The 26,915-nt window shown below is 42.2% G+C and overlaps 1 protein-coding gene across 1 annotated transcript; it reads left to right on the top strand.

Annotated features, from left to right (window-relative positions):
* Nucleotides 1-1,131: 1,131 nt before the first annotated feature.
* SLC9A8 (solute carrier family 9 member A8) lies at nt 1,132-26,538 on the top strand. Its single transcript, XM_084271631.1, has 16 exons — nt 1,132-1,173; nt 1,750-1,928; nt 4,426-4,506; nt 8,633-8,691; nt 11,995-12,078; nt 12,986-13,087; nt 13,751-13,785; nt 14,803-14,946; nt 16,005-16,143; nt 17,919-18,024; nt 19,187-19,303; nt 20,180-20,262; nt 21,907-22,018; nt 22,430-22,650; nt 23,711-23,857; nt 25,068-26,538. Exons 1-16 carry the CDS (start codon nt 1,166-1,168, stop codon nt 25,173-25,175), a joined length of 1,725 nt encoding a protein of 574 aa, XP_084127757.1. The 5' UTR covers nt 1,132-1,165; the 3' UTR covers nt 25,176-26,538.
* The last annotated feature ends 377 nt before the right edge of the window (nt 26,539-26,915 follow it).

Genomic DNA, 26,915 nt, shown 5'->3' with positions numbered 1-26,915 from the left:
CTGTGAAAACTGAGATCCAGGACCACAAGTGCCTGAGGTACAAACGTGTTGGAGCACCAGCATCCCCCCGGCTTCCAGAGGGAGCAAGATGTGCACATCACCCCTGGAGACCAGGTCGCATCACCCCGCAGGGTGCCATCCTTGTGACACAAGCCCGGCTGTTGCCCAAAGCCCCCACCTTTGCAAGCTCAGGCACCAGCTGGCCCATCCCAGCGGCCTTCACCTTCACACCAACAGTTGGCGTGTGTCTCTGTTGAAATTGAACTGTAACTCAAGTTCTGAAGCGCCTTCGGATACGTCTGTACAACCTCCCCCCGTTCTCTCCTCTGAGGAAGCCAAACTAGAAACGAACAGCAGCGCCTGTGCCGCTGCCGCACGCCCTGTCCCCGCGGAGGCCGGCGCTGTGTCACGGCTGCCTCTGGCTCGGCAGGTGCCGCCCAGCCCCGGCGCGGTGAGCGCGGCTGGACCCCGCGGCAGCCCGTGCCGGGGGAGGGGTGGGCATTTGAAGCTCACACCAGCCGGGCTGACTCGGCCCGCCGTCACCGGGCAGTGCTCAGCTGCCGCTTCCCTTTTCCCGCCGGTTCTCGGTCCGGGTTGAGCGGCGGCTGCGGGCTCGCCCAGGTCTGCTCAGCGCTGCTGCACCGTGAGCGCGCCTCGCCTAACGAGCCGGGGGGGCATTTCACTCTCAGGCGCCTCGCGGCTTCACCCCGCCCGGCAGCCGAGCCCCGCGCTGCCGCTCGCTCGCTCCCCGCGGCGGGACGGGGAGCGGGCGGGAAGGGTCAGAGCGGAACACCGCGGGCCGGCTGCGGACAGCTGACGCCAACGCCGCGCAGCACCGCGAGCCAAGGCCGCCCCGGGGCGCGGGGGCGGCGCGGGACGGGGCGGAGCTGCCCGCGGGATGGCGCGCGGCGGACGGCGCGAGCCGGGCACCCGCGCCGCGCGGGCAGGCTTGCGTCGCGCGGGCAGGGTGACGTCGCGCCAGGACGTGGCCGCGGCGACACCTCCCTCCGACCACGCGTGCACGCATGCGCGCTCCGCTCCCCCACGGACCCCCCCGCTCTCGCCGCGGAGGTTGCGGACGCGCCCGCTGGAACGTCACCCAGGACCTCCGGAAGTGGCTGCGTGGAGGGAGGCGCGGTGGGAGGTTTAACCGGCGGGCGGCAAGATGGCGGAGTGAGTGTGGCGTTGGGCCGGGAGGGGGGGGTGCGGCGGGTCAGCCGGGCTGTTTCCCGGCCCTGCCGGCGGGGGAGCGCCGCGCCGCGCCCGGGGCAGAGCCTTGCTACGCTGTAGGCGTGTCTCCCGCTCCGCCGGGCGGCCTTGTGCGCGGCGGTCAGTGCCCCCGGCCGCTCGGTGCGGGCCCCTCAGCTCAGCGGGGCGGCCCTGTGGCGGGGGCAGCGCGACGGGCTGTGCCTCCCCGCGGGCCGGGGTCCCGGAGCGGCCCGCCCACGGGAGGGGGGCCCGCGCGGCGGCGGGGGGGGCTGTGGGAGCCGGCTAGCCCGAGTTAAACGCTGCGGCTGCTGCTGGCCCGACACCGGCAGCGCTCGTCCGTGCGCCGCGTCAGGCCTTCGCCCCGCGCCTGCCGAGCTTGCGGTGTTTCATCTGTCGCCAGAGACCGTCTGTGAAAGACGCGTGTTGGTCAGGGGTACGGATCCGGCATGATCCAGGGGTTGTTTCACGTGTCTTTCACGGGCTGAGTCTTCATCACGCTGCGCCCATCCGGTATAATCACATTCTGTATCCTCCTGACAGGTCTGCAAATGCCACCCACGAATTCATCAATGCCACCCTCCGCACGACCCTGGCAGCTACTACCAAATTGGTGGTACCCACACCTGCTAAGCCTATCCTCCCAGTTCAGACTGGAGTCCAGGCACAGCAAGAGGAGCAATCCAGTGGCATGACGATTTTTTTTAGTCTCCTTGTACTAGGTGAATGATGAACTGAAAGCTTTTTCATCTCTGCTGGTCATACTCTGCACCTGAGGTCACAGGCCACTTTTCAGAAATCAGCATTTTTCTCCTCTATGTTTCTCTCTATGAAGGGGAATGTTGTAGAGGAACAGGGCTTTAGGAAGTGCACATGCAACTGCATGAGCCTCCCAGACCTGTGGAGAGCTGAAAGCCATTGCAAACCTTTTCACCAAAGTCTCAAACATTAAACATGTTTAACTGCTTTCACCTTCTTCAGCGAGCACGTGGCATGTGTTCACATACGAGAAGGATGCTGTCAGCATACACTGTGGTGCTTGCCCCTGACTTTGAGGACAGTGTAATGGACATCTGTCCATTTAACTACTGGTAGCAATTCTGGACAGCCTTCAGATGCGTTGTCCTGTGAGCCAGTAGAAGGCAGTGAGATTTACATGCACAAGTACAAGTGTTCAGTATCTATTTTCCTGGTTCTTACTTAACACTCCTACGAGAGTGTGGTAGTAGCATGCAGATCACCATCATTTATGTACAGGTGATTTGAACGGCAGACAGATGCCCAGCTGAAGTAGCATGAATTAGTCTTTGACCCCAAATTTCTATGGCTTGTTTATTTTTTCAAACACCACCTTGCTTTCAGAGCCATACCCATATTCTGCCATGTTCTTGTGGTCCATGGACTCTCTTCTGTTCGGTGCTTTTCACTAAGTTGATGCTCAGATGTTCTGTTAGCCTCTCTGGATCACTGCTTCTTCCACCTTCTTGCCTGACTGTTACATTCCTGATATGTGTGAGTTCCTGGGGCAGATAATATGCTGACAGATAGACACTGAGCAGTCTTGCATGAGTGACAGGTGACCTGACAGCTGAAGAATATACCAGGCTGCCATAATATTTACAATGGTGGGAGTTACTTCTTAGACTATGGTTGGTTTTGTTTTATTGCCAAAGCAGTCAAAAGGTGGTAGAAAGGCGATGGTGATTAGATCTGATCAATAGAAAGGGTGTATCTGCTTGCATTGGAGTTTGCTGTAAATCCCTCATGCCCGGGTTCCTTTATGGTATGGAGCAGTGTAGCTTGATATTCACACAGCAATCCTGGATGTCTTTACTGGATGCAGATTCCTCTTGTTTTAACAGGCAGGGAATTGATACAAAACTCAGTGATACTGATTGACAGATGAATAAAAACTTTCTTTGGGATAGATGACAAAGCTGTTGCTCCCATAGTCCGAGAAGAATTGTGGTACTTTCAGCACAGGGAATAATATTCAGATGAAAACTGTTAGGAATTTAATAATCCAGGATTATTTGCTTCTTATAGATAATCTTCCTGCAGCAGTAGCTGTAAATAATTTAGTGGTATCTTCCAACCATATCCACAGAGGGTACCCAGATCTGCTATAGAATCTTTGTGATTTGCCCTGACCACTGGCACAGAGGCAGTGATGGGATTTTCCTATCACTGTAACCTTCATTTTTGTTGAGACATAGACTTTCTCTCTACTGGGTGAAATACATTACTACAGTACTGAATTGAATTTTTAAAAACTAAGCAAGTGTTGCATCAGATGTACATTTTTGTTGGGTTTTTTTTGTTGTTGGGTTTTTTTCTCAACTTCAAGACAAATCTGTCTTGTGTTTTTCTACACTGGTCCTTTCCTCTGACCGGTTTAACTATTAGCAGTGCTCAGCAGTAAATGTCTCTTGCTGATTTGGATAAGAATTTGGCATCTCCTCGTTACAAGAACTGGGATATTTAAGCTGTTACCCATTCTGCAACTTCATGGTCCCACTGAAGGGGACTTAGGCCGTGGAGCCACCCCTTTGTGAGATACACAAAAGAACAAGAAGCACCAGTCACAACTTGTATCAAAGGAAATGGAGATTGCAGAGAAGAAGAAAATTCTTCACCATAAGACTTAAGTACTAGAACTGGGGTTGTGAGAGGCTGTGACTTGTTAATCTTCAGAGATTTTCAGACTTGACAACGCCCTGTACAGCTTTCTTTGAAGTTAGCCCTGGTGTAATTTTTCTGATTCTGTGATGATCCACTTGGGTAAAGCCCATCTGCTCAGAGGGACTCTCATGTGAGAGTATAGCTTTGAAATTTTAACTGAGGCCATCTGTACATGTATGTTTGATTTGAAAAATATGAAACATTTACCAAAACCTTTATCAGTGTGTTCTGTATAACTGTAATTATTTTACAGCTCCTGATCAGAGAAGGTTTTCTTGTAAGCTGGATCAGGCTCTAAAAGTAGTAATACTGGTATTTTTAGAAGGGAATTTTAAGTCTGAAAACTTGCCTATTTTCTGTCTTCATGTACTTCAGTGAGATTCAGGTTTGAACTCAAATTTGGTTACTTGCTTTTAGTGGATTTCTGCTGAATCCTTAGAAGTTTTGCTGTGTGTATTTTAGAAATACCACTTAAAAGTATATTTTATTCTCTTCTGACGCTTCTAAATCTACAATTAATTTTGTTCTCCTTCACAGCTATCTGCATCATATTGGTGCATTTACTGATAAAATATCGACTTCATTTTTTACCAGAGAGTGTGGCTGTTGTTTCTTTAGGTGAGTAACTGTGACATTTTTACATTGAATTTGTGGTAATTCAGGGACTCTCAGTTGTCTGTACATGAAATAACTGTTGTGTGTTAACCATCACAAGAAAGGTGCAACAAATCGGGTGCAGTAAAGAAAACAACCAATTCATAGAACTAAATTAATGGAAGAAATCAAGAAACGAGTTTATGTGCAGAGTGTCTCACTAAAATGACACATAAAGGCACAAAGGATGTCACTACCTAAGTACTTAGGCAGCTTCCTCTATTTTTTGCATCTACACTGGAGAACAGGATACTGCAGCATTCCCTGGCAGGGAGACTCTGGCCTTCCCCTGTGAAGTGGTACATATGTTTGTATTAGTTTGGGTGGAATTATGTCTGTATATGTGATTTTAATGTAGGTGGGGAATTGAGAAAGTACTAGAGCTGTTATTTGACAGAAAGAAAAGTTTATTTTCCTGCAGGCATGACTCACTGAAATTTTAGATAACTCTAGTTGATTCAGACCACATCAAATTACTAGCACACTGAGGGTATTGAAGCTTAGAGACATGCACTTGCCAAGGCCCTATTTCTGTGCAGCTGAAAAACAAGTACACCTGTGATACATCTGTCATAGTCCTGGTATGGATTTCCTGGGCAGTGCATGCATACCTCCTGCTTAGAGGAGCAGCATCCATCAGACTTGTGTTTGTGCTTCTCTCTACCATAGTAGGACACAGAATGATCAGAGCTGCTGCCTGTCGTCCTCACTTACTTTGTCATCCCCATAGAAACCATGCAGTGTTTGAGTCACTATTGGCACAATTTTTCCCTCCCCTTCTTACATCACTGCCGTGGACAGATGACATGTCTTGTGAAGTACATCTTCTAGTGTCTTCAGAGGTTATTAAAAGGACATTTGTATTCCTTCAGTTTCCTTCCTCTTCGTACACAAAAAAAACCCCAGGTGAAAAGTGTTGATCTGGCTTCTAATCAGGTTGGTTATGACTTATTAAATAGCTGATCTAAATTGAATCAGTCTCCAATTTAAAATGCAGCAGTATATTGGTTGCTCTTACTGGCACAATTTTGAATTCTTCTGCCCCATATCAACTACCAGGCAGCGCTGCACTGAGCTGGTGGGCAGGCTAGTGTCACTGCTCCTCTGCAGGGCTTTGCAGAGAGCAGCAGAGCCGTGGACATTCTTCTGTTTCTTGTTCTGGGTACCTCAGCAGCAGGACAAGGATTTTAGCTGCCCTGGTATGTCCTGTGCTCCTGTCAGTCCCAAGAAGAGCTAGTCCTCTGCTGTGCTGGGGCTGTCAGTGCTGCTCAGGATGGGTGAACAGGAGCAGCACTGCATCTCCTGTGCTTTTGCACAGCGGGCACATAGGAAGCTTGCCCAGTTGGGTTTTCTGTGTGAAGCACAGCATAGCTGTACTCTGTCTCACAATCCAGATGAGATGACACTAGCAAATGCAATTCCACTAAGCCAAGAGAGTGTTATACCCTGTAGCAACCCAGCTAACAGATGTCCTGTGTCACATATTTATTTATTTCATTGACTCGGTCATATTTACACCACTGTCAGCTCTGTTGACAGGATGTGGCATCTGTATAATCATTGGAATTGCAGCTAATTGCTGGTCAGTGAACCTCTGTTACTGGTAATGATCGAGGCAGCTGCAAAAGCAGAGCTTGAGTTTCCAGTATCCAGTTTTGCTAGCAGTGCCAGGTGTGTCCTATTTTGACTTGTAAATTAAGCAAATGCACTCAGGCAGTTAGTGAAAGCTAATGGCAGCAGAGAAGTATTATATCCATGGCTGTTTGTGGGTTTTTCCCAGTCCAAGCTGCTCAAAAGCTTACAGTTTCACAGTTTCTAGGGCATTCTACTCTTCTGGTGGACAGAGGTGGAGTGCGTTCTCTAAGGCTGGATTTTGATCTTCGCCCTTAATAGTAACTGGTGTTTTGTTAGTAAAAATAATTGCCAGAAAGTTTTTCTGTTTGGTTTTTTTTACTGAATTTTAACATATTCTCAGGAATAATAAAGGTCAGTTGTAATAAGAAAATTCCTCTAACCTTTTCAAAAGAATGAGTTTTACATTAACTCTTATAGGCTTAACTTTCTAATGAACCCCTTGACAAAACTGCTCTACCTGATTTATTAGATGGAACCAGCTGATCAAAACCATAATTCATTAATCTGGTAGTAAAAGAAGAGTAGTTTGCAAAGATGTGTGGGGCAAGTTTTAAAAAGCAGTGTTGAAGTTTGATTCTGCTGCTGTTAACCCCTCTTAGTGATACCTTATTTTGTGTAGTTCTCTTCCATGACTTTGCTTCATGTGATCTAAGTGTGGTAGTACCCTTGTGTGTCATATGCAGCTGGAAGTAACTTGTGCTGTATAAAGGTGAAAGTTGTATGACACAGGCTCATCCTTTCCCCTTAACCTCTGCTGTTGCCTTACATTGATATTCTTGCTCGTTTTGATACCATGAAAGGACGTCATCTGTGTGCAACACTGTTGTTAGGGCCAGTTTGTGATGGGCTCTTCCTCTAAAACAGAGATTGCAACTGGTCTTTGCCTTGAGCCTCCTGTGCTCACAGGGTAGGGACATCCCTGGTACTCCTCAGGCCATGGTTGGTCCTCTCACAGGCGTCCAATTTCGCAAGTCGCCCTTCCACTTCCCATCTAAACATAGTTTTATGTGAGGGCTCTCAAGACTGACTCATCCTCAGAGTTTATTCATGCAGTACACTTTCTGAAGTCCCTGCCTTAAGATCTGTAGGCTCTGCTTGCTCTGGTTTGTTTTTTCCCCCACAGGAACTTGTTAAGTGATGCAAGTACTGTGGGTAGCAGTTGAAGACAGTGTTGCTGCTCTGCAAAAATGAGAAATGTTTTGGTCCTTAGCTTCTGAGATAGCTTCCATCCCAGATGGAAAGCCTGACTGTTAGTACAGAGGGCTGTGTTTATATGGTGTATGAGTGGCTATATCTATATACTGTCCTTCTTCAAAGAACAGGAGACCTTTGATGTTCTTTCATTAACGTTTTGCTCTTTCTTTCCATCTAAACCATTTCTTGGAACAATTATTTCTGTCCTCTGGGACCAAAGCCTTCACATATTTTTGTATGAAAGAAGGCTTAAGCCTCATGGCTTTGTGTGTATGACACATCCGTCAGGAGTAAGCCACATGATGCTATTTGTAAGACTCTTGATAGCTACAGCATGAGAGAATAAAAACATCTGAGTTACAGGAAAGCATACTTTAAGATTCTCAGCCACTTCTTACCTTTCATTCAGTGTATTTCCCTTTACATCCCAGTGTTTGACTATGAAGTCACCATTCTGTAAAAAAACCCCACAGCTATGCAGAAACACAGATCTGGAAACTGACTAAAACCAAATTCTTCATAATTCCTTCAAAGCCATTAATTATCTTTGTGAATTCCAGAAGAAATATTGCTGGTTTGGAGTTTTCAGTCTTATCTGTTTGAAGATATATAGGAGGAAAGAACACAATAGCCTTTAACCACTGACTTTCCAGCAGCCTTGATAAAACAATGTTCAAATTGTTAGTTCTACATGACTTCAGAGAGGTGTAATTTGTTTGGAAAACAGTTCTGAAAGTGTCTCCACCCTGATCAGAATTTGTTGCCTGCTTCATTGCCTGCAGTAAATGCTGTGATTTCATTGAGAGAAAATTCACTTCTGGAGAAAAGACTGACTGCACCTCAGCCAAGTTAACACTGCAGACAGCATTGAAGTGACATGAAGGGTTTGTGCTATCACACAGATGTCTAACTCATAGCTTCCTGATTCTTTAGCAAGAAAGGTGGAATTTTATCTGAATGCAGATTAGATGAGAAGTGGTTTTGAGTAGTTAAACCTGTTATCTCTGAACCAATGAACACAGCGTTCTCAGTATGTGGATATCCCAAGTGAATCTTTCACGTAGAGAAGTTATGTATTACATAGCATTTTGGAAACTGGACCCAAAACTACTTTGTGGTTTTGTAATTTAGGGGTCAAGGACTTACTGCTTTATGTTTTGGCTTGTTTTAATTTTTAAAACTTTATTGAGTGCTGCTAAACAGTTAATGTAGAGTGACATGTTTTGTGGATATTTCAGAATGTTATTTCATTCTCTCCTAGGTATCCTTATGGGAGCTTTTATAAAAATCATAGAGGCTCAAAAGCTGGCCAACTGGAAGGTATTTTTGAAGCAATTAATTTTAATTAATATTTAAATATTAATTTTAATTAATATTTAAATGTTAAAAGTAAGACTGTTTGTAATATTAGTTTTTTTAGGTGTAATTTCCAAAAACTTATGTACTTTATGCTTGATGCCAAAGGCTGTTTGTTGTGTGGGGTTTTTTAAATTATAATACAACCAATTTGAGGTCCTAATCCTGCTGAATATTTTCTACACAGTATTTTGTTCCCTGAGTAATCCTTTTTTATGGTACCAAATCTGTTGCTGTTAGATTCATGGTAGGTGAAGGAAGGTACTGAGCGTCTTTGGGATGTTACAGTAAAAAATACAGCAATTCAGTTATATATCTTGTATACTTTTTGACCATATTTACTCCTTTTGCTCCTTTTGTAGTTAATTTTGTAGCAGTTTTCACAGGAAAAAAAAAAGTGTTTTGCTAGCTGTAAAGTCACATGTGTTACCTGAAGATGTTAACATGGATTTCGTGGAAGTAAAAAGGAGCACTTCTTTAGAACTGTGCTAAAAGTCATGTTATTTACTTATTTTATTTACTTATACTTAAAACTCTTAACAAAAGTTAGTGTTTGTGATGCTGGGAACAGGCAGTTCTCAAAGCAGTCCATTTAGCATGGCATGTTCCTTGGGTGCTCCATTGCTTCTTGTGGGTAGCCTGTCAAAACCAGCCTGCCTAAAGCAGCAATTTTCACACTGGTGAGACAATGGAAACATGATTTGAGCTTTATTTTCAAGCAGAAAATACAGGTAAAGCTGCTGTGAAGAAGGTTGTCCTTGTCTCAGTGACTAGTGCTGTATGGACTCGGATATTAAGAGAAAACTGTCAACAGTGATGATAACTAAACACAAGAACATGTGACCAGAGAGACTGTGTGAATCTCTGTCCACAGAGTTACTCAGAACGTGGCTGAGTAAAGTCTTGAGTGGCTGGAGTTGCTCTGAGTTGGCTCCACTTTAAGCAGGAGCTTGGATCAGACACCTCGATAGTCCCCTTGAACCCAAATCACTGTGTGGTGCTCTGAAGCCTTACGTGTGCTTGTGTGGAGCTACAGGGGCTTCTCCAGGGAGGGAGAATCCTGGCAGAAGTGTCTGCAAGAGGTGAAGTCTGTAGTGAAGCAAGGATTTTGCTAACTACAGTATATCCATGTCATCAAAGCAATGAATGCTTCCCTGTTACTGTTTTGATTCAGGCTTGCAGTATTAAAATTGTGATTTTGTTTCATAGGATCAAACAGTTTATTCAGATTAGATCAGTGAACTGATTGAAATCACAGTGATTTAATCACCAGTTTTAAACAGAATTCATGGTAGCAAGCTGAAAATCTTGATCTGAGTAGTGAATTTTAATCTTAGCTTGCAGTTTAGTATTTCTTGGCAGTTATTTCCCTAAAGGAAAATTATTTTTTTTCTCCTTAGTTGAAATAAATGAAAAAGCATATATTTTCAGTCAGATGTACTGTGTACATTAATTTAAGCAATTACATAGTTCAAGAGTTGTGTTGTGCTATTTAATTTTTACATACTTGCTTATTAGAAGCAGTGGGTGGTGTTCTAGTTAGTGGGTTTTGTTCCTGATCTATGGCAGCTGGATTTGACTTAAAATTGAAAGTCAGATAAACAGCCATAAAAACAGCACTTTAAAATAGCTTTTTACTGGATAAATAATCTGAAGAAGATCACATATGTAGGAGCAACAATAACAAAAAAGCTTAAAATATGCCCTGATTTGAGCACAGATTTTATAAACACACAAAGTATTGGTCATAGCTAGTGAATTCCTGGAATCACAGCATGCTTTGGGTTGGAAGGGACCTCAGAGATCATCAAGTTCCAACCCCCCTGCCAGGGATGTACTTTATTTCTGGTAAGAGTTGGTCAAGTCTTGGGAGGCACTGGGGATGGTGTGTCCAGTTGCTCATGCTGTCAGCTATGGTAAAGGGTCACAGATACCACATTATTATTTGCTTAAGTTACTTTCATGGTATTAAAGCTTAGTTTTTCACATAATCTGTCATAATTTCAGATGTGAAATGTTCTAATCAATAATTATTATGCAATTTATAGAATGTTTTTTAATGTTTTTAAGTTTACTAGTGAATATTTGTTTATCTGATATGGAAAAAATAGACTATTTCCCTGTAGGCTGTATGGGTGTGCAGAGCAAACCTTGGAGCACATCCAAGAACTCTGCAAGGTAGTTCTTTGCAGTCAGGCCTTACAACATCTTTGGTGGAACTTGTACTTGCTGGCTAGCCTGGCTGATAATTACACTTCTCATGTTTTACTTTCCTGGCCTCTGCTTCAATGCCTGACAAATGCAGTCCTCCTTTTTCATTACTTCTTCCTTCCTTACCTAGCTGTGCTGTCAGTGTCATTACTCAGGTATGTGGGGTTTGTCCTGGTGCAGTCACTGCAGTGACAGGTAGTGTCAGCCACCTGTGTGTGGAGTTGTGCATGCAGAATAATGGACTGGAGCATTTCAGTGTAAAGGGTGAGGTTTATTTTCTAAGTCCTGCAAATCCTTTAAGATGATTATTACTGATACAGACAGGAATGAGACTTTAAAGAGATGAGTACTTCTTCCAAGGCTGTTGTTTTAACAGAATAGTCAATCAGCTGTTTAACCTGGATTTAAACAAATTAATTGTTGCTTACAAAGGTGACAGATTCTGCTGTATTCAGAACTGTGGGGACCAGGAGGGAGCCTGGTGGGTAAAGAGACACACACATTCAGACATGATTAACTTGCCTTCTGTGCTTAGTCTGCCAACAGAAAAACCAGGGTTTGGGGGTGCAGTTTCATAAAGCAGTGTTAGTCGAGTGCTGAGGTCAGCAATGAAGAGTAAGGTCACAAAAATAATACCTTACTTCATGGTGGGTTTCATTTATTATCACTCTGATGGTCAGAGGGAACCATCAGAATACTACTGTTAAATTACAGGCAGAAATTACATTTGCCAGGAAGAATCAAACCTCAGACTCTGAACACTGATATGTATCTTGAGCCTGTTCACTTGCCAGTATACTAAGATGATCTGCAGGGGGGTTGGACTAGATGGTTTTTCCAGATTTTGAGATAAAATGGGAATACTTTTTGTTGAAACAGATTTTTTTCCCTTTGCCATAAATAACCTCTTTTCTGTGTAGCTTGTTTGAAGGCAGTAATTTATAACAAGTAGCACCTAGATTTCTATCACTGGAGTTAAAAATCCCAATAGAAATAGCAGCCCTAGAGTAGCTTATTATTCTTCAGTAATTACTGTACTTAATTTTTGTTTTACAGGAAGAAGAAATGTTTCGTCCAAATATGTTTTTTCTGCTTTTGCTTCCACCCATTATATTTGAATCTGGATATTCATTGCACAAGGTCAGCCCCTGCCAGAACCTCATTTTATACACTGGGGGGGTTGTTTGGAACATATTCTAATTTTATGAAGTTTAGAATAATTCCATTGTATTAATCATCAGGGAACTGAGCATGCAAAATTGAAGCCCCTTCAACCCAGGATGCAGAGAATGTAGCTTCTTACAGTTAGCTGCATGTTGGCAAGGTGTTATATACAGCACAGAGGTTGTTTCTCATGGTTGGAAGGATTTCTTACCTCATCAGAGCTGTACAAGGGCTGATGTGAAGTAGGAAAAATGTGAAGGAGTAGGGTCAGAGGTGGGAGAGGGGGGAATCTCTCTGTAATTAAAGAAAAGGAAAATGTTTGCAAGGGTTTTCACCCTTTGCCTGGGACTGTGCTTTCCCATGGACGTTTCTCACAGTGCTGGAGTGGTTCTGGTCCTCCCTGTCTTCCCACTTGAGCTACGGTGCAGAAGGGGGACTGAGTAGTGGGTGACGGTAACATCCCAAACTGGTACCAACACTCAAGACTTTTCTCATACAAAATCACAACCAAAGAAACAGAGTAGCAACTGGAAAGTTTACAAACCTTCTTCATATGACCTATGTACAGTAACTGGATTAATGTGCTGTTGTGTCAGGTGGAGTATGTGTCAAGGTGCAGGCGAATATCCAGCTGTTCATCTGAGGATTGGTTTGTTGTTAGGGTACTGTCCTCAGTATCAGAGGGATTTGCTGTTGTCCTCAGGAGAGCAAGATCTTCAGGCACATACATGGTGTGGATGTATGTCCTTGGTTACCTGGAACAAAAGTAATGAAGCTTTATGGTGGGAAACTTAGTTGTGAATCAGAATCTGGTTTAGATGCAAACCTCAGATTTCCCTCAGATAATTTTCTCATATTAATTTACTGTATTATTATGTTCCAGGGTAATTTTTTTCAGAACATTGGTTCCATCACTCTGTTTTCTGTATTTGGCACTGCAATATCAGCTTTCATTGTAGGTGGAGGAATTTATTTCCTGGGCCAGGTAAGATTAAGTGGATTGAAGCACTTAAGTTTATCTGACTTGCTCTTTGAGAGGCCATTTTTCAAGAGCAAGCAAACAGTGAAAGTGAATTCCTGGGTCACAAAGTCCCATTCTCTCTTCTCACAGAGGCAATGTTATATAAACCCTTCCATAGGTACAGCATGCTCCATGTTAAAAGTAATTAAGACCTGAGTTGAGTCTTGCCTCTTTTTACTTAGTCTTTCTCTTGGAAGGCTGTTCCAAATCCTGTATTCTTTAGAGCCATCTCCTAATTTCAGTATTAAACTTACTTGTTCTTTAAGGGCATAGATAATTATATGGTCTCTCAGCTTTCATTCTGGTAGGACAAACAATCCCTACTTTCCTTGTTGCCTCCCAGGTTTCCATTCCTTTGAATGCCTCAGTTACTGTACTCACCTCTATCTGTTCCTGTTTCATCTGGTTGTCTCTGATTTTGGGTGACCACAATTGTGTAGCAGTAGGTGACTGTTGGAGGGCACTGTCAGACTGGGTAACAGCTACTGGGATTGATTTTTTTCTTAATGATAACAAACCTAGGATTGATGAATAGTTTCATTTTAAAAAACAGCAGAAAAACACAGTTGATTGTGTGTTTTTGTTTTTTCTGTTTGTTTTTTTTGTTTGTTTTACCTATTCTTTCAGGCTGATGTAATTTATAAACTCAACATGACAGACAGGTAAGCTCTTGGGGAAGTGGTGTAGTGTGTGAAGCAAAGCATTCTTCAACTCTAGATGGGAAATGCACTGTCATTAGTCAGCTCTTCTGGTTATTGTTTAGATTGCTTAGATCTGACTAAATGTTTGTGTATGAAACAAATAAATAGATCAAACACTTATAAACCCTGTTTATTACCAAAGAGTAGTATTTTGTGGTCAGTGATTTTTTTTCTAGACAGGAAAAATACTGGGTGTTCTTATGACCTGTAAAGTCAAAAAATGTAAACTTTCATTGGTTGGTGGTATTAATATACAATATGGGCATAACATCCTTCTTCAAATTTTCTCTTAAAAACTGGAGTTTGTCAATATCACTAATAGAGATTTTTCAAGACCTTGGCAAAAGATCTAATCAGCTTTATAGGAGTACACCACCTGACCACTAAAAAGTTTGTTCCTAGTTTATTTGGGACGTTTGTTCATTGTATAGCAAATACAGCAGTTTTCTGTTAAAATCCATAAATAAATTGGGTGGCAAGCAAGAGACATAAAAAATGAAACATGCATGGACAACAAAAATCCCCCTTGTTTGGTTACAGTGTTTGACTTTGCACAGCTGAGCAGTCCTACTGTGTCTGTATTTTAGCAGTTCCTTTAGAGGTGTCTCTCCTGAACAAGTAACACTATGTATGTATGATACATGGTTTAGGCTGTGTTAGTAAAGTTGCTTGATTTCTCATTCCTCTGATGTATTTCTGATTTAGTTGGAGTAAGACACCGATACAGTTACTGAGAGCTGGGAGAGAGTATTTTTTGCAGTATGTCTGGTAGCTGGACAACAACTTTTCTCTTTGGTATATCAGTAAACGTAAAAGAGAAACTTACCTTTTGTGGCTTCAGGTTCAGGAGCAGAGCATAACCTTTCACTGTGTAGAAACTATAACATGTAACATCGTTGTTACTAGTTGTTGGTTTCAGTTTACTAGGTGTGTGTTTTCCTTTCATCTCGTTTTCTTTTTTGTTTTGTGTTCTCCTAGTTTTGCATTCGGCTCTCTAATCTCTGCAGTTGACCCTGTGGCTACTATTGCCATTTTTAATGCCCTCAATGTGGATCCTGTACTTAACATGTTGGTTTTTGGAGAAAGCATTCTCAATGATGCAGTCTCTATTGTCTTGACCAAGTAAGTGCATTTGAACTACATGTGTTTATGGAAATATCAGCCATATTATTTTAATTAAATTTTGCAGATATACAGTAATTCTTCCATCTCCATTTGGGACAAATCATGTATTTCTGGTGCATGGCTGAATTTCACGTGATCCTTCTTTGTTAAAAGAAATCACTGCATAGGCAGAAGACAATAAATGGGTTTTTTATTACCACTACCTCAGTGCATCATCTCACTGATCCCAGGTAACTGATTGCTTTTTAAGTCCATGCATTTAGTGGCTCTCTTTCCATCTGAGGCTCATGGCAGCAAATGACCAATGTATGTCCTTTCAGGCTTGCACAAAAATACTTACCTTGCCAAATACACAGCTGTGTGTCCTGTATCATTGGTCTTTACCCAGAGCCTTATATACCAAGATAGTGCAGTTGGAGTAATTTTTCAGTGCCCAAACAGCTTTTAATACAGTCATGGTTCTTTTAAGGAAGACCACGAAGTGAAAGGGAGTACTAGTTAGAATTCATGCCATCTTTGCATGGAATTCTGTGAGAGACATTCTTCAAATTGAAAGAGATCTCTCCCCTTTCTTTCTTGCTGAGAGCTGCTGTGATTTTCTTAAGTGACCTTCTTGCACCTCATTTACACCTAAGTATTTGAAGAGAGGTCTTCCTTTTTATTTGTTCTTCACTGAGAAGCACATGATCTTTCTCATGCCCTGAATTTTTACTACTGCAAAATGTGTTTTCTTTTCCAGGTTTGAAAACTGTTCTGTAATACCAGGCATTATCATAGCCTAGTTATGCCATTCTGGGGATTCTTCAGAACAGCAGTGCTGGATTTCCAGATTCTTAGCAGAATTAGGTTTCCCTTTGGGGATTACACTAAGACTTGATGTAATGTCTTTTGACATTTCTCTTGTTATATATATCACAGAAAAGCCTTGTAAGAGTGGCAGCAACAAAGAAATGGAAGTCTCTTTTGTTGTTGTTCTCAAAGCATGTTTAGTATTTTTGGACCCAGGCTTAGAATTAATAACCATTTCTTTATATTTAATTTTTAATTCTATCTAGCACAGCAGAAGGTTTGACAAGAGAAAATATGTCAGATGTAAGTGGATGGCAAACCTTTCTACAGGCACTGGGATACTTTCTTAAGATGTTCTTTGGCTCTGCAGCACTTGGCACACTTACTGGTCTTATTTCTGCATTAATATCCTTTTTTTCATTTTGGTGATACACATGTATAAATTGTAGTAGCATTTCTCTTTCTTACCTTCTCCAGCATTCCTTAGGGGATATTTCCTGGCTGAGGATTTTCTCATGCTCATTTTGGTTTTATGTCAGTGTGCCTATTAAAAAATTGTATCAAACTTTTATAAACATAATTAAGGTCTGAAATATTGTACAGTAGCTTATAGTATGTGCATTGGAGTGTTATAAAATATGACAATAGTTTTGTAAATTCATATATTCCATTTCAATGCTGATCCTTTTCTGCAGGCATATGGCTCCTTTTTTTATATACAGAAACTAGTTAATTAAAAAGAAAAAAGGGGGTAAAAAACCCAAGCTGCTTGCTTTACCCAAGGGCTTTTGAGTCAGATCAGCTTCTTTGTCTCCATGTATCACATTCAGGCAGCTGAATACAGATACTGTTTTATTTGGATTTACATTGAGTTCTATTTTGCCTCTTCCACTTCCATAAGTTGGTTGTTGAACAACCCAGAAGCTTCTCTGTCAAGATAAGGAAGGATGTTTGTTTTAAGTCTGACACCTTTGTTAATTTTCAGAGCTTGTTTAACATTAACTATGACTTCACTGTCGGTAGTCTGGCATGCTAGGCTTGTATAGTGGTTATTCATGTCATCTGGGGCATACTGTTACTATGTTTGTAAATAAATACAGACATATTTCCTCTCTTGGTTCATTAACCTGATTCAATGAACTTCTAAATGATTCCACACATCACAGCAAAAGAGGGATGTGCATGTTCAACACTTTTACTGATAACTGAATGATACTTAGACAAAGAGAAAAGCTGTTTATTTGGCATTTGCAGTTCTTTGTGCCTCAAAGTCTTGGATTTCCCCTGAGCATGCACAATATCAGTGTGGCAAAGAACATTTCTTACTAGTTGCCAGCAGATAAATGTAGTTGAAAGTTGTTCCTGGTGGTGACCCGGGAGGAATGTGAACTTCCAAGTCATGGGCATCTAATCCTCTGAATGGTAGGTGGAGTATTTTTAAGTGTTAAGGAAAGGGTGTGTTTTGAAGGAATATTCCTCACTCTTAAAACTACTGCAGATCTCACATCTATTTGAAAGTACCTGGAAGCCCGTTCAGTCATTAGAGGAGATTGCTTGTATGCTTAGAATGGCAAATAATGATGTCTGGGGCAAAATCTACTTGGCAGCTGTGCTGCAGAACCATGCATGAGATGCAAAGCAGATTATGTGGCCCTTGACAAATGTCCACATTGATGACTACAAATGTAAGTTTTTAGTATCCTGAGTATGAGAAGGACATTGGTTTTGTTACAACACAAATCAGAGCTATTTTCATTTGTTGTTTCATAGCTCTCCCTATATTTTAGAAAAGCCTGTACTATTTAATGATTCTTCATTTTTTTTTCTGCAGTAGTTTTGCAGCAGAGATTCCAAAGACTGAACATGTAGGGAAATGGCCCTATGAGATCCAAACAGTTAGGCCTGTTGTTATCAGGATTGTACAAGTACATCAGTAGCAGATCTTCCCTGTCTCTAGGTCTGCCCATACCAGCAGGAGCTTCTATGAGAAACATTCCTCATAAGAAATTACTAATCTTTCCATGGTTGAATATACTTGAGGCCAGTGTGTAGACTTTATTAGCTATTCAGTAGATAAGGATGTTAAGCATAATCATTGTTTTGTAATGGAATGCCACAGATTTACATTTTTCTTTGAAAAAATTTTAAATTCAATTTTTCCATAACGTTTTGATGGATACGTGCTCAAGCATATTGATTTAAGGAAGACACCCTCCTTAGAGTTTGGGATGATGATTATCTTTGCTTACCTTCCTTATGGACTTGCAGAAGGTATCTCCCTCTCAGGTGAGTAGCACAATGAGTATGCACAAGTTTCTTTGATAAATCAGTTGAGGCCAGTGAGAGTTGTATATATCTCTGAATACTTGGCAGAAGTTTAAGGCAGTCAGCTTTCTGTCTCATTTCTCCAAGGAAAGTAGGAAGGGATGCAACAGTTAGTATAATTCAAATAGCTAGGGAGTCTGCTTGGTGGGGGGTAGGGGTGCTGGTGCTGGATTTTTAATTCTTTTCTTGGGTTTTTTTTTTTAAAGTGCATTAAAAGATACATTTGCTCTACAACTTGTACTATATAAGATTAGTTACAGATTTGTAAGCAGTAGTAGCAGGACTAGATGTCCTGTAAATGAGGTGCAGGTATGAGATCAGACATTCTGAAAGTGTACATGTGAACTAACGTGAATATTTTGCAATGGATCTGTAGCAGTATATATCAGCATACCTTCACTGATGTCAGTGAGGTTGTGGGGTTTTATATGTATGATGTTGTGGCCTCTAATCATGGCAGTTACACAACCAGGATGTGCAATCCTATTACAAACATTCAATTCTGCCCACTTGCATCCAGAACTACTCTGTATGTGTGTATAGGCTCACACATATACAGGGGAAAGTAGTGATGTGAAACCTGAGCAAGAAGTTTGATATGTTAAAATTTCAATTGCTGTAAAAACAAGGTTTGCATTGTGAAAAGATTATTCTGGAGGCTCTTAGTATGTAGCCATTTCCATTTGGAATTTATATTGCTTAGTCCAATAAAATCATAATGAACTGTTGCAGAATTACAGCACCACTGCATTATATAACCAGCACATCTGTATGTTGGTATAAGATGAAAAGGAATTTACGTAAGATTCCTAGTTAGTTACTCTCAGGACAATAGAGATTCATTGTCATTTTGTTTGTAAAGACAGTCTCTGTAATTTTTTCTTTCTATTTATTTCCCTTACTAATGAGAAAATGTGACATAACAGGGATTTATTCAAGTTTGCAATTGACCTGTACTGGATCTCCTACTAATTAATATGGCCAGTGGGATGAGACAAACATGAGTAACAGTGGTAATAGAAACCCCACTTACTATTTCATAATCTTTTGTGTTAGTAAGGGCTATAAGCACAAATGTTTGCACAGTTCATTCTTCTGTTGACTGCCACATCTTTATCTGCAGGTATCATGGCAATCCTCTTCTCTGGCATTGTGATGTCTCACTATACACACCATAACTTGTCCCCGGTTACACAGATTTTAATGCAGCAGACACTAAGAACTGTTGCTTTCATGTGTGGTAGGTGCTACCTCTTATTCCTATCTGGCATTAATAGTTTAATATTTTATTTGCCTGAACTGGTGATTCTGATGGAGGCAGAGAAGTTTGAGCTTTATTTTAGCTATTTGTACATTGTGGTACAGGTCGTTAAGAGCAAAGTTCCTGGTAGTGGAGGCTGGAAAGCTGTCACAAGTCACCTTTCCTGCCAAACTGGATAAAACATACAGTAAATCTCTCCCCCATCCTGGAGGCTCCTGCTAAGATTTGCCACAAGATTGATAACTGAATACTGACTCCTATATTCCTCTGATCTATTTTTAGTTTTAGGAGATGGATTTTTGTAGCATTTTTTAAAATGTCTTTGTATGTAAAAAGCTGCTTGTGAAAACAACAGCTTCACAAATTGAGTTTTTTGAAGTAGTAACATAAGCAGCACAAGTCCCATAGCCTTCCCATTTCCTTTTACAAGCCAAACTTTCAAAGAAATAACATACTTCTGTATTACTGGCAATACATGAGGTTGTGCCTTACATTTCAGTTCTGTGTAGAATGACTCAAAGCCACGGAAGTGGTTAGGAGTTGCTCCTGAAGCTTGTGTTCTGCAGCTTGTCCTATATTCCTCAAGTGAAAGAATTTTATCTTTAGAACAAGGTTTGGTTAGCTTTGTTCATGCTCATTAGTAATTTACAGCCAAAAAACACCTACACACCAAGACTGAGGTGCTGTCTGTGGTGTCAGTGAGAGAAGAACCTGGCCTCATGCGTCATGACATTTGTGCCTGTTTTCTGCATGTAGAAGTCAGGAAATACTGTTTTATGCACCATATGTAGTAACTTACAAAAGGAGTGGGAAAGTTTTCACAGGATTACTTAAGCTGTGATTTCTCTTTTTCAGAAACGTGTGTTTTTGCATTTCTTGGCCTGTCCATTTTTAGTTTTCCTCACAAGTTTGAAATGTCCTTTGTCATCTGGTGCATAGTAGGTATTACTTTCTTCCATACTTGTTTAGATGTGGTTTTGGTATTGGGTAGGGGGGAAAACACTTTGCAGTTAACATATTTTAGAACAGTTCTTATGTTTTATAGGGCTTTATGAAAATATTTTAATATATTGCACAAAGTTAACTCACTAATAGCATTAAATTATTGTTCCCAGCACTTTGGTGTACAAAGACATCAGTTCTCTCTAAGGGCTCCAGTTTGTTGTTACTTTGAAGCCCTTCTGTATGAGATTACTAAAAACAAGCAAAAGAACCTTGCTTGTTTTGACTTTTATCAGATTTATTAAAATAGATGTTTAGATTATTATACTTGGCACTTTTACTAGAAAACAATCCTGAGTTTTTATGTATTTTAAGCTTCATATGACCAATTTGCCTGAATGGAGAGTTCATATAAACTACAGTGCAAACTAGTATCAAACTCTGCTCCCATTTCCTCTCTGGAGAACTGCAGTTTTTGAGTCTCTATTTCTCATACACTGTTGCAGTTTGTTTACATAAACCAATTTAGTCCATACAGAATTCTTCACTTTGAGCTCACCTTCTTCAGAGGAAGTCCTTATTTGGACCTTCTGCAGTGTGTATTCATTCTTTGACTCTGTTCATTCTCCTCTTTCATGCTGTATTTCGGTGGAGCTTCATGTAGTGGCACTTTGAACTGTTTCACGTGGGGTTTGCCTACATCTGTTGCTGTTATAATTGTTTAGCACAGACATGAAACATATGTTCTAAAAGAGGGAAATGTGAATCCAGCCCCACACAGTAATATACTCACAGGATTTAGACCATGTTTCAAGAGCAGAACTGGGGAACTGCTCTCACTGCATTACACCCAACTTCCTTATCTGGTGTGTATCAAAGGTGTGATACTTCCTTCTGTGTAGCATTCCCCTCACAGGCATAATGCAATTTGTATAATTTGGGGGTGATTCATCAAGGAAAACTGCACAGCCCTTCAAGGATCCTGCTGACTAATTCTAGGATATTTACCTTATCTCAGGGTCTGTTTGTGGTGGAGATTAAAAGCAGTGCCATTGTGAAAGGCTTTGCTTTTCTGGGTTTTCACTGTATTTGTTAATTGTGTGCCATTAAATCAATAGTACTTGCCCCCACCCCCCTCTCAAAATGTTGCTTCAGTGTATTGTCATAACCATAGCCAGAGAAGTGTTGAGGAATGTGATTACCCACTCCTTGTTTGGCTTCTGGCCTTTTTCTCTGAGGAACTGGTCCATGGGGAAGGCAATAGAAACATCTTATTGCCTCTTAGCTGCTGCGCCAGGGGAATGATTAAAGGAGCCAAATTGACTGAACTGAGGAGAACTTTTACCCAAAGTAATTCTTGGTCTCCTTGGAATACCTCTTGGGTTTCATTTATTTATTATAAGTCTGGTCTCTGTCAGTGATGAGTCTGGTTGAGTTTCAGTTAAGCAGACAAAATGTTTAGGAAGTTAAATTCCAGGTTGACCTATGCTGAGAGATTTCTTTACGTACCACCACAACTACTTGCAAGACTTGTGAATGAAGAAGAGTGTATTCACCTTACTTGTACAAACCAGAGGTAACTGGGGCCTGTGCAGAAGTAACACATCAAATGGTCTTTTGCTTTTATTTCTGTTTTTCAGGTGCTTGTTCTGTTTGGTAGAGCAGTGAACATTTTCCCACTTTCCTACCTACTCAACTTTTTCCGTGACCATAAAATCACCCCCAAAATGATGTTTATCATGTGGTTTAGTGGTAAGTTCAAGCTCAAAGTACAGAGAACTGGAAAAATGATTTATCTTTTCCATGTGTGGGCTACTTTGGTTTCCCACCTGTGGAGCAAAACTCAGCTGATATTGCACTGACTATTTGCACTGTTCTCAAGCCCAAGTGCAACAGATATGTTTGTTCTCCTTCCCCTTTGTGCTGTGCAGTGCTGAGCCCCACTAAAGCTTTTCTGCAAACAGTCTAGTTTTCTTTCTAGGTGTAGCAACTTCACCAGTTTGAACAACAGTATCTGAAGAGCTCAGATTCATTTTGGGGTGGTAACCAAATTGACATAGTATGGGATTGTGAAAAATCTTTTAAAGGTGGAGAATTCCTGTTGGGTTCAGGATGCTGAGGACCAGTGTGACTGTTCACTGATTCACTGTCATCTCTGATAAGGTTTACGTGGTGCAATTCCCTATGCCCTCAGCCTCCACTTGGGCTTGGAACCAATAGAGAAAAGGCAGCTCATTGGGACAACAACCATCATCATAGTGCTGTTTACAATCTTGCTGCTGGGAGGAGGAACCATGCCCCTCATCAGACTGATTGACATTGAGGACTCCAAAGCAAGGAAGAGGAACAAGAAGGACATTAATCTTAGCAAGACAGAGAAGATGGTTTGTTTGGGTTTTTTATTCAGAGGATCACAATTTATTTATTTGTTTGTTTGTTTACTTGTATTTTTACATTTTCCAAGACTACTACATTATTTGTTACTAAAAGTAAAATGGAAGCAATGGGGGAAAAGCTGTGGTGGTAGGAAAAAGCTGAGCAATATCATTTTAAAATATCACAAAGACAGGTTTTGGTTAGTGTTTACACAAAATAACTGTTGGGACAAAGGGAGGAGAAATAGTGTCTTAACTCAATCTAATTATAAATTGATCCCTACAAATTAAAGTAACCCTTGCAAAAGCATAAAGCAGATGATACAGGATTGAGTCATATGCAGAAGGAAGGTAGCTGGTACAGTGTGAGTCATGAATTAATCATAAAAGGCAGATGGGGATTATTTTGAAAAAGGCCCTGAGATGGTGGCAACAACAGCCCCCTTCTGACTGAGTTTCATTTTAAAGCCTTTCTGGCTAAGCAAGAGTACTGAAGAACCCTGACAGCCAGCCTGAGACCTCCAGGGCAAAGGGCTGGAGCCTGTACCAGAGGAACGTAACAGAGCATCGGCCTGTTGCTCCCCAAGCCATCAAACAGTACATGCAGGGTACTGTTCTGTAGGATCTGAAGAGTAATTCCTCTTGGTGTGAGGGTTCAGAAAACTTGCAGTCATCAGAACAGTCTTACTCTGTCCAGGTAGGAGGTGTGTGTGTGGAGAGCAGAGGGAGAGCGTATCTGCTGATGCAGGGTTTGTTTTCAGTGAGACAGTGACATCAGTGTTGCTTGCTGGATAATTGTCCAGCTCACAAGGGAAAACCTGCACACTAGAAAGAGTAGCAATATGAAATATGGAACATTTGAGGTCTTTTACCTTTCAGCATAAAAAGAGAAGCTTAAGTAGCTCTGGGAATTGGCAGCTCTGCAGATTCATAAGGCCCTGGTAGGCTGGGGGTGATAATTTCTGTATCATTCAAGGCTGAGAACTGAGCACACAGCAGGGAGCTTATGCAAGCTGGAGAGATGACTGTCACATTTCTCAGGTTATTCCAATATTTGTGATCTTTCTAGGGAAATACCATAGAATCTGAACATTTATCAGAGCTCACAGAGGAGGAATATGAAGCGCAGTACATAAAACGCCAGGACCTCAAAGGGTTTATGTGGTTTGACGCCAGGTATTTGAATCCTTTCTTCACCAGAAGACTAACACAAGAAGTAAGTCTTGCTTGTTTTCTGAAGAAAAACTGTGGTAGAGTTGGTTGCTGCTTTGCTCTGTACCATCCAAGGCTCTTAGTGTAGCCCTGCAACTTCTACACTAGGAGCAGTGAGCCATCAAATATATGACTTGTGCATATGCAAAGCAGCTGTAATGAAAAGCTGCTCTGTAAAATTGCAAGGTGGGTTAAGTGATCATTCTCAGGGCAACCACAATTAAACTTTAAAATGTCTATGGATTTATTGAGCTGGCCTTTTAATCTTGCAGAGTACCATAAAGAGTACCAGGAGTCACTAGCTACTGCTGTTGCTGGAAAAGGCTGCTGCCACTCAGGCAGTTTTTAAAGTGCTGTCACATGAAGTTACTACCTTTCACTGCACATGGTCCTGAGAATTCTGGAGTTAGGATTTTTCTGCAGAGTGTGGTCTTTATTTTGGAAATAAGCACCAGAATTGCAGCCTTCAGTTTTAAGACTTTGAAGTGGTTAAATGCAAAATGACACCTGAATGAACAATGAACCTGTAACTTAAACCTGAGTTGCTGTGAGAGGTGTAAACACTGTGCCATTTTCACTCCATGCCTCAGAAACCTGAGACTCTTTGGCTGTATAATTCACTGTAGAATTAAGCATTTTTGCTGTGAAGTTGATAGTTCTGTGTAAAGTGTGCACATTCAATCTTCCTAGCCTGCACAAACATACCATTTCCCTCTTGTTTTGTACCTACCTTTCCAAAAGAATGCTTTTAACACTTTCCCACAACAGGTGGAGACATTTTTTCACAAAACCAAAAAGGAGTCAAGAAACCAGAGTATACATCTGATTAGTAGTTGGTAGCCAAAAGCACAGGCTGCCATCCAGATTGCAAATAAGGGCTACAAAAATAAGTATGTGAATCACCAAAGCAGGCCACAAGCTTCCCACTGTCCCTGGGAACAGGTAGCAAGGAGTGAGACTCCAATCCAGGCCACCCAGACAGCATTAGAATTGCTGAAACCCACAGAGCAGGACTGTCTAGAAAGCACAGGTAAAAATACCTGTCACCAAAAATACCATCCATGGAAGTAATTACTGATGAACAGTAGGAAACAGAATTGCTTTGCCTGAATTATTTCCTAAGGAATATGTTAAACTGATCTTTCTCTTTTGGTTTAACACACAAGTAGTGTTGTAGCTCAGTAACAAACTCTTCTGGTTTGCTTTTGCCTTAGGACTTGCATCACGGGCGCATTCAGATGAAAACCCTCACAAACAAATGGTATGAAGAGGTACGACAAGGACCCTCAGGATCTGAAGATGATGAGCAAGAGCTGCTATAGCAGGCCAGGGCAGGAGTGCAATGACTTCATCATTAGATCACATGAAAGAGGATTTAAGTAACCAGACTCTGGAAAGCAAAGAATGAACTTTCTGCTTTCAGGCATGCCTCGTGCTACACATTTAGACATACAGAAATGCAGGTCTGCTTGTGTGGTCGTGGTGGTCATCAGTGCAAACCCTGAAGTGTCAGACACTGGACTGAATGAAGACACTTTCATTCAGCTGTTACAACAGAGCACAGTTCAGGCAGCCTGTTGGAAATAAGAAACACCTGCTGTGAAATCATGACATTGCTTAATGGGGGGGAGGAGTCTTCTTCCTGTTACGAATTCTGCTGAAGTACAGAGACGTTGTGTGACTGCAACACAGAATGAGATGCACTTTACTTTTTTATAGATACTCATTCACAGCATGGGGAGTCTTGACAGTTTATACTGTGAATTTGTTTCAGCACTAGTAGGGGAATCTGGCTGGAATAAATCTGTAGTGTATGGGATTTGCCCAGAGAAGATGCATACCTTGACAAGAAGTAGATGCTGCACACCCAAGGAAGCACCTCTGAAAAACTGTGGCTTTGTCATTTAGAAAATTCTCTATTTTATGGGATTTTTTTTTAAATATACTGAGATATCTAATCCACAATACTAATTATAGCATGGTTTGGGAGAGCAGGGGAGCTATGATGCACTACAGAACTGCCTTTGAAATTCTATTTTAAATGTGGCATTTCTCTCTGGCTAAAGCCAGTTGCAGTTGGGTTTCTGCAATTGGCAGTTGCTCCTTGCTGGCACTTTGGCTTCAAATCTTGGAAGAGAGCAGCTTTTGCTTTGCCTAATTCATGACATGTCCCTAACACTCCAGAATTCACTAGTGGAGTTTTTAAGTTCTGGTGGAAGCAAAAGGGAAGAGTCTGGGTACAGCAAGTTTACTACTCTGCCTTGCTGAAGCCAGCCTCACTGGGAAGTGCCCAACAGTTTCCTTTCAGCTGTCATATTTGTTAATCCAATTTTCTCTCCTGCTTACACTGTTCTCAAGTCAGCAGCACCTTGTCCCTTCCACCCTTGTCCCTTTGCTGTGTACACCTGAACCCACTCGCTGTGTTTGCTGTGCGCGCGGTGGTGACGCGTGCGGCTGTTGGCTCTGCGGCTGTTGGCTCCGTGCTGCAGCTCCGCTTCCTCATGAGTCATTTGCATACTCCCTGCTGCAGGGTGAGCTGTAGCCCCGCACCGTGAGGCCCACCTGCCAGTGCACGTCTGTTCCTGGCAGTGTGAGGGGTGTCTTCTCGGTCTGGTTGTGCTGCTGAGGTTTCCAACCAGCTGCTTCCTCGCTGACGGGAATAAAAGTTGGGGAATTGTTCCAGATCCTGAACTGGTGTCCGAGTGGTTTTTCAGATGGCGGCCTCGTGCTGCAGGGCTTCCCCTCCCCATTAGTTCAGAGATCCCAGCGCTGGACCGTGCCCGGGGGAGCCCAGAGGGAGCACAGGCTCAGCGCGGGGTGTTGACCGGGACAGCTGGCGCTGGCTTTGTCCTGGGGAGAGGAGGGTCTGTGGAAAGGCCAGGCTGGTTCCTCACTCGGGGGCGGCGGCAGACCGAGTGTGACCGCTGCTGAGCCGCTCCTCAGCCCTGCCGGGGTTCGGCTGGAAGGCGCGGGGCCGGGATCTGCCCGGAGGGGCCCCGACACCGCCCGTCGCGCCAGGCCGGGCCCGCTGGACACAAAACTGCCGCCGATTCCCACCGCGC

Source organism: Gallinula chloropus, assembly GCF_964237585.1.
Source record: "Gallinula chloropus genome assembly, chromosome: 16".
In the NCBI taxonomy this organism is placed as follows: Eukaryota; Metazoa; Chordata; class Aves; order Gruiformes; family Rallidae; genus Gallinula; species Gallinula chloropus.
Note: the sequence above shows the minus strand (reverse complement) of the source record. Positions and strands in the feature narration are given on the sequence as shown.

Excerpts from the sequence above, each read along its gene's own strand:
- SLC9A8 (XM_084271631.1), top strand. Across the intron at positions 13,088-13,750 it reads GAATTTATTTCCTGGGCCAG|GCTGATGTAATTTATAAACT; the intron begins GTAAGATTAAGT and ends CTATTCTTTCAG. Across the intron at positions 23,858-25,067 it reads CCAGAAGACTAACACAAGAA|GACTTGCATCACGGGCGCAT; the intron begins GTAAGTCTTGCT and ends CTTTTGCCTTAG.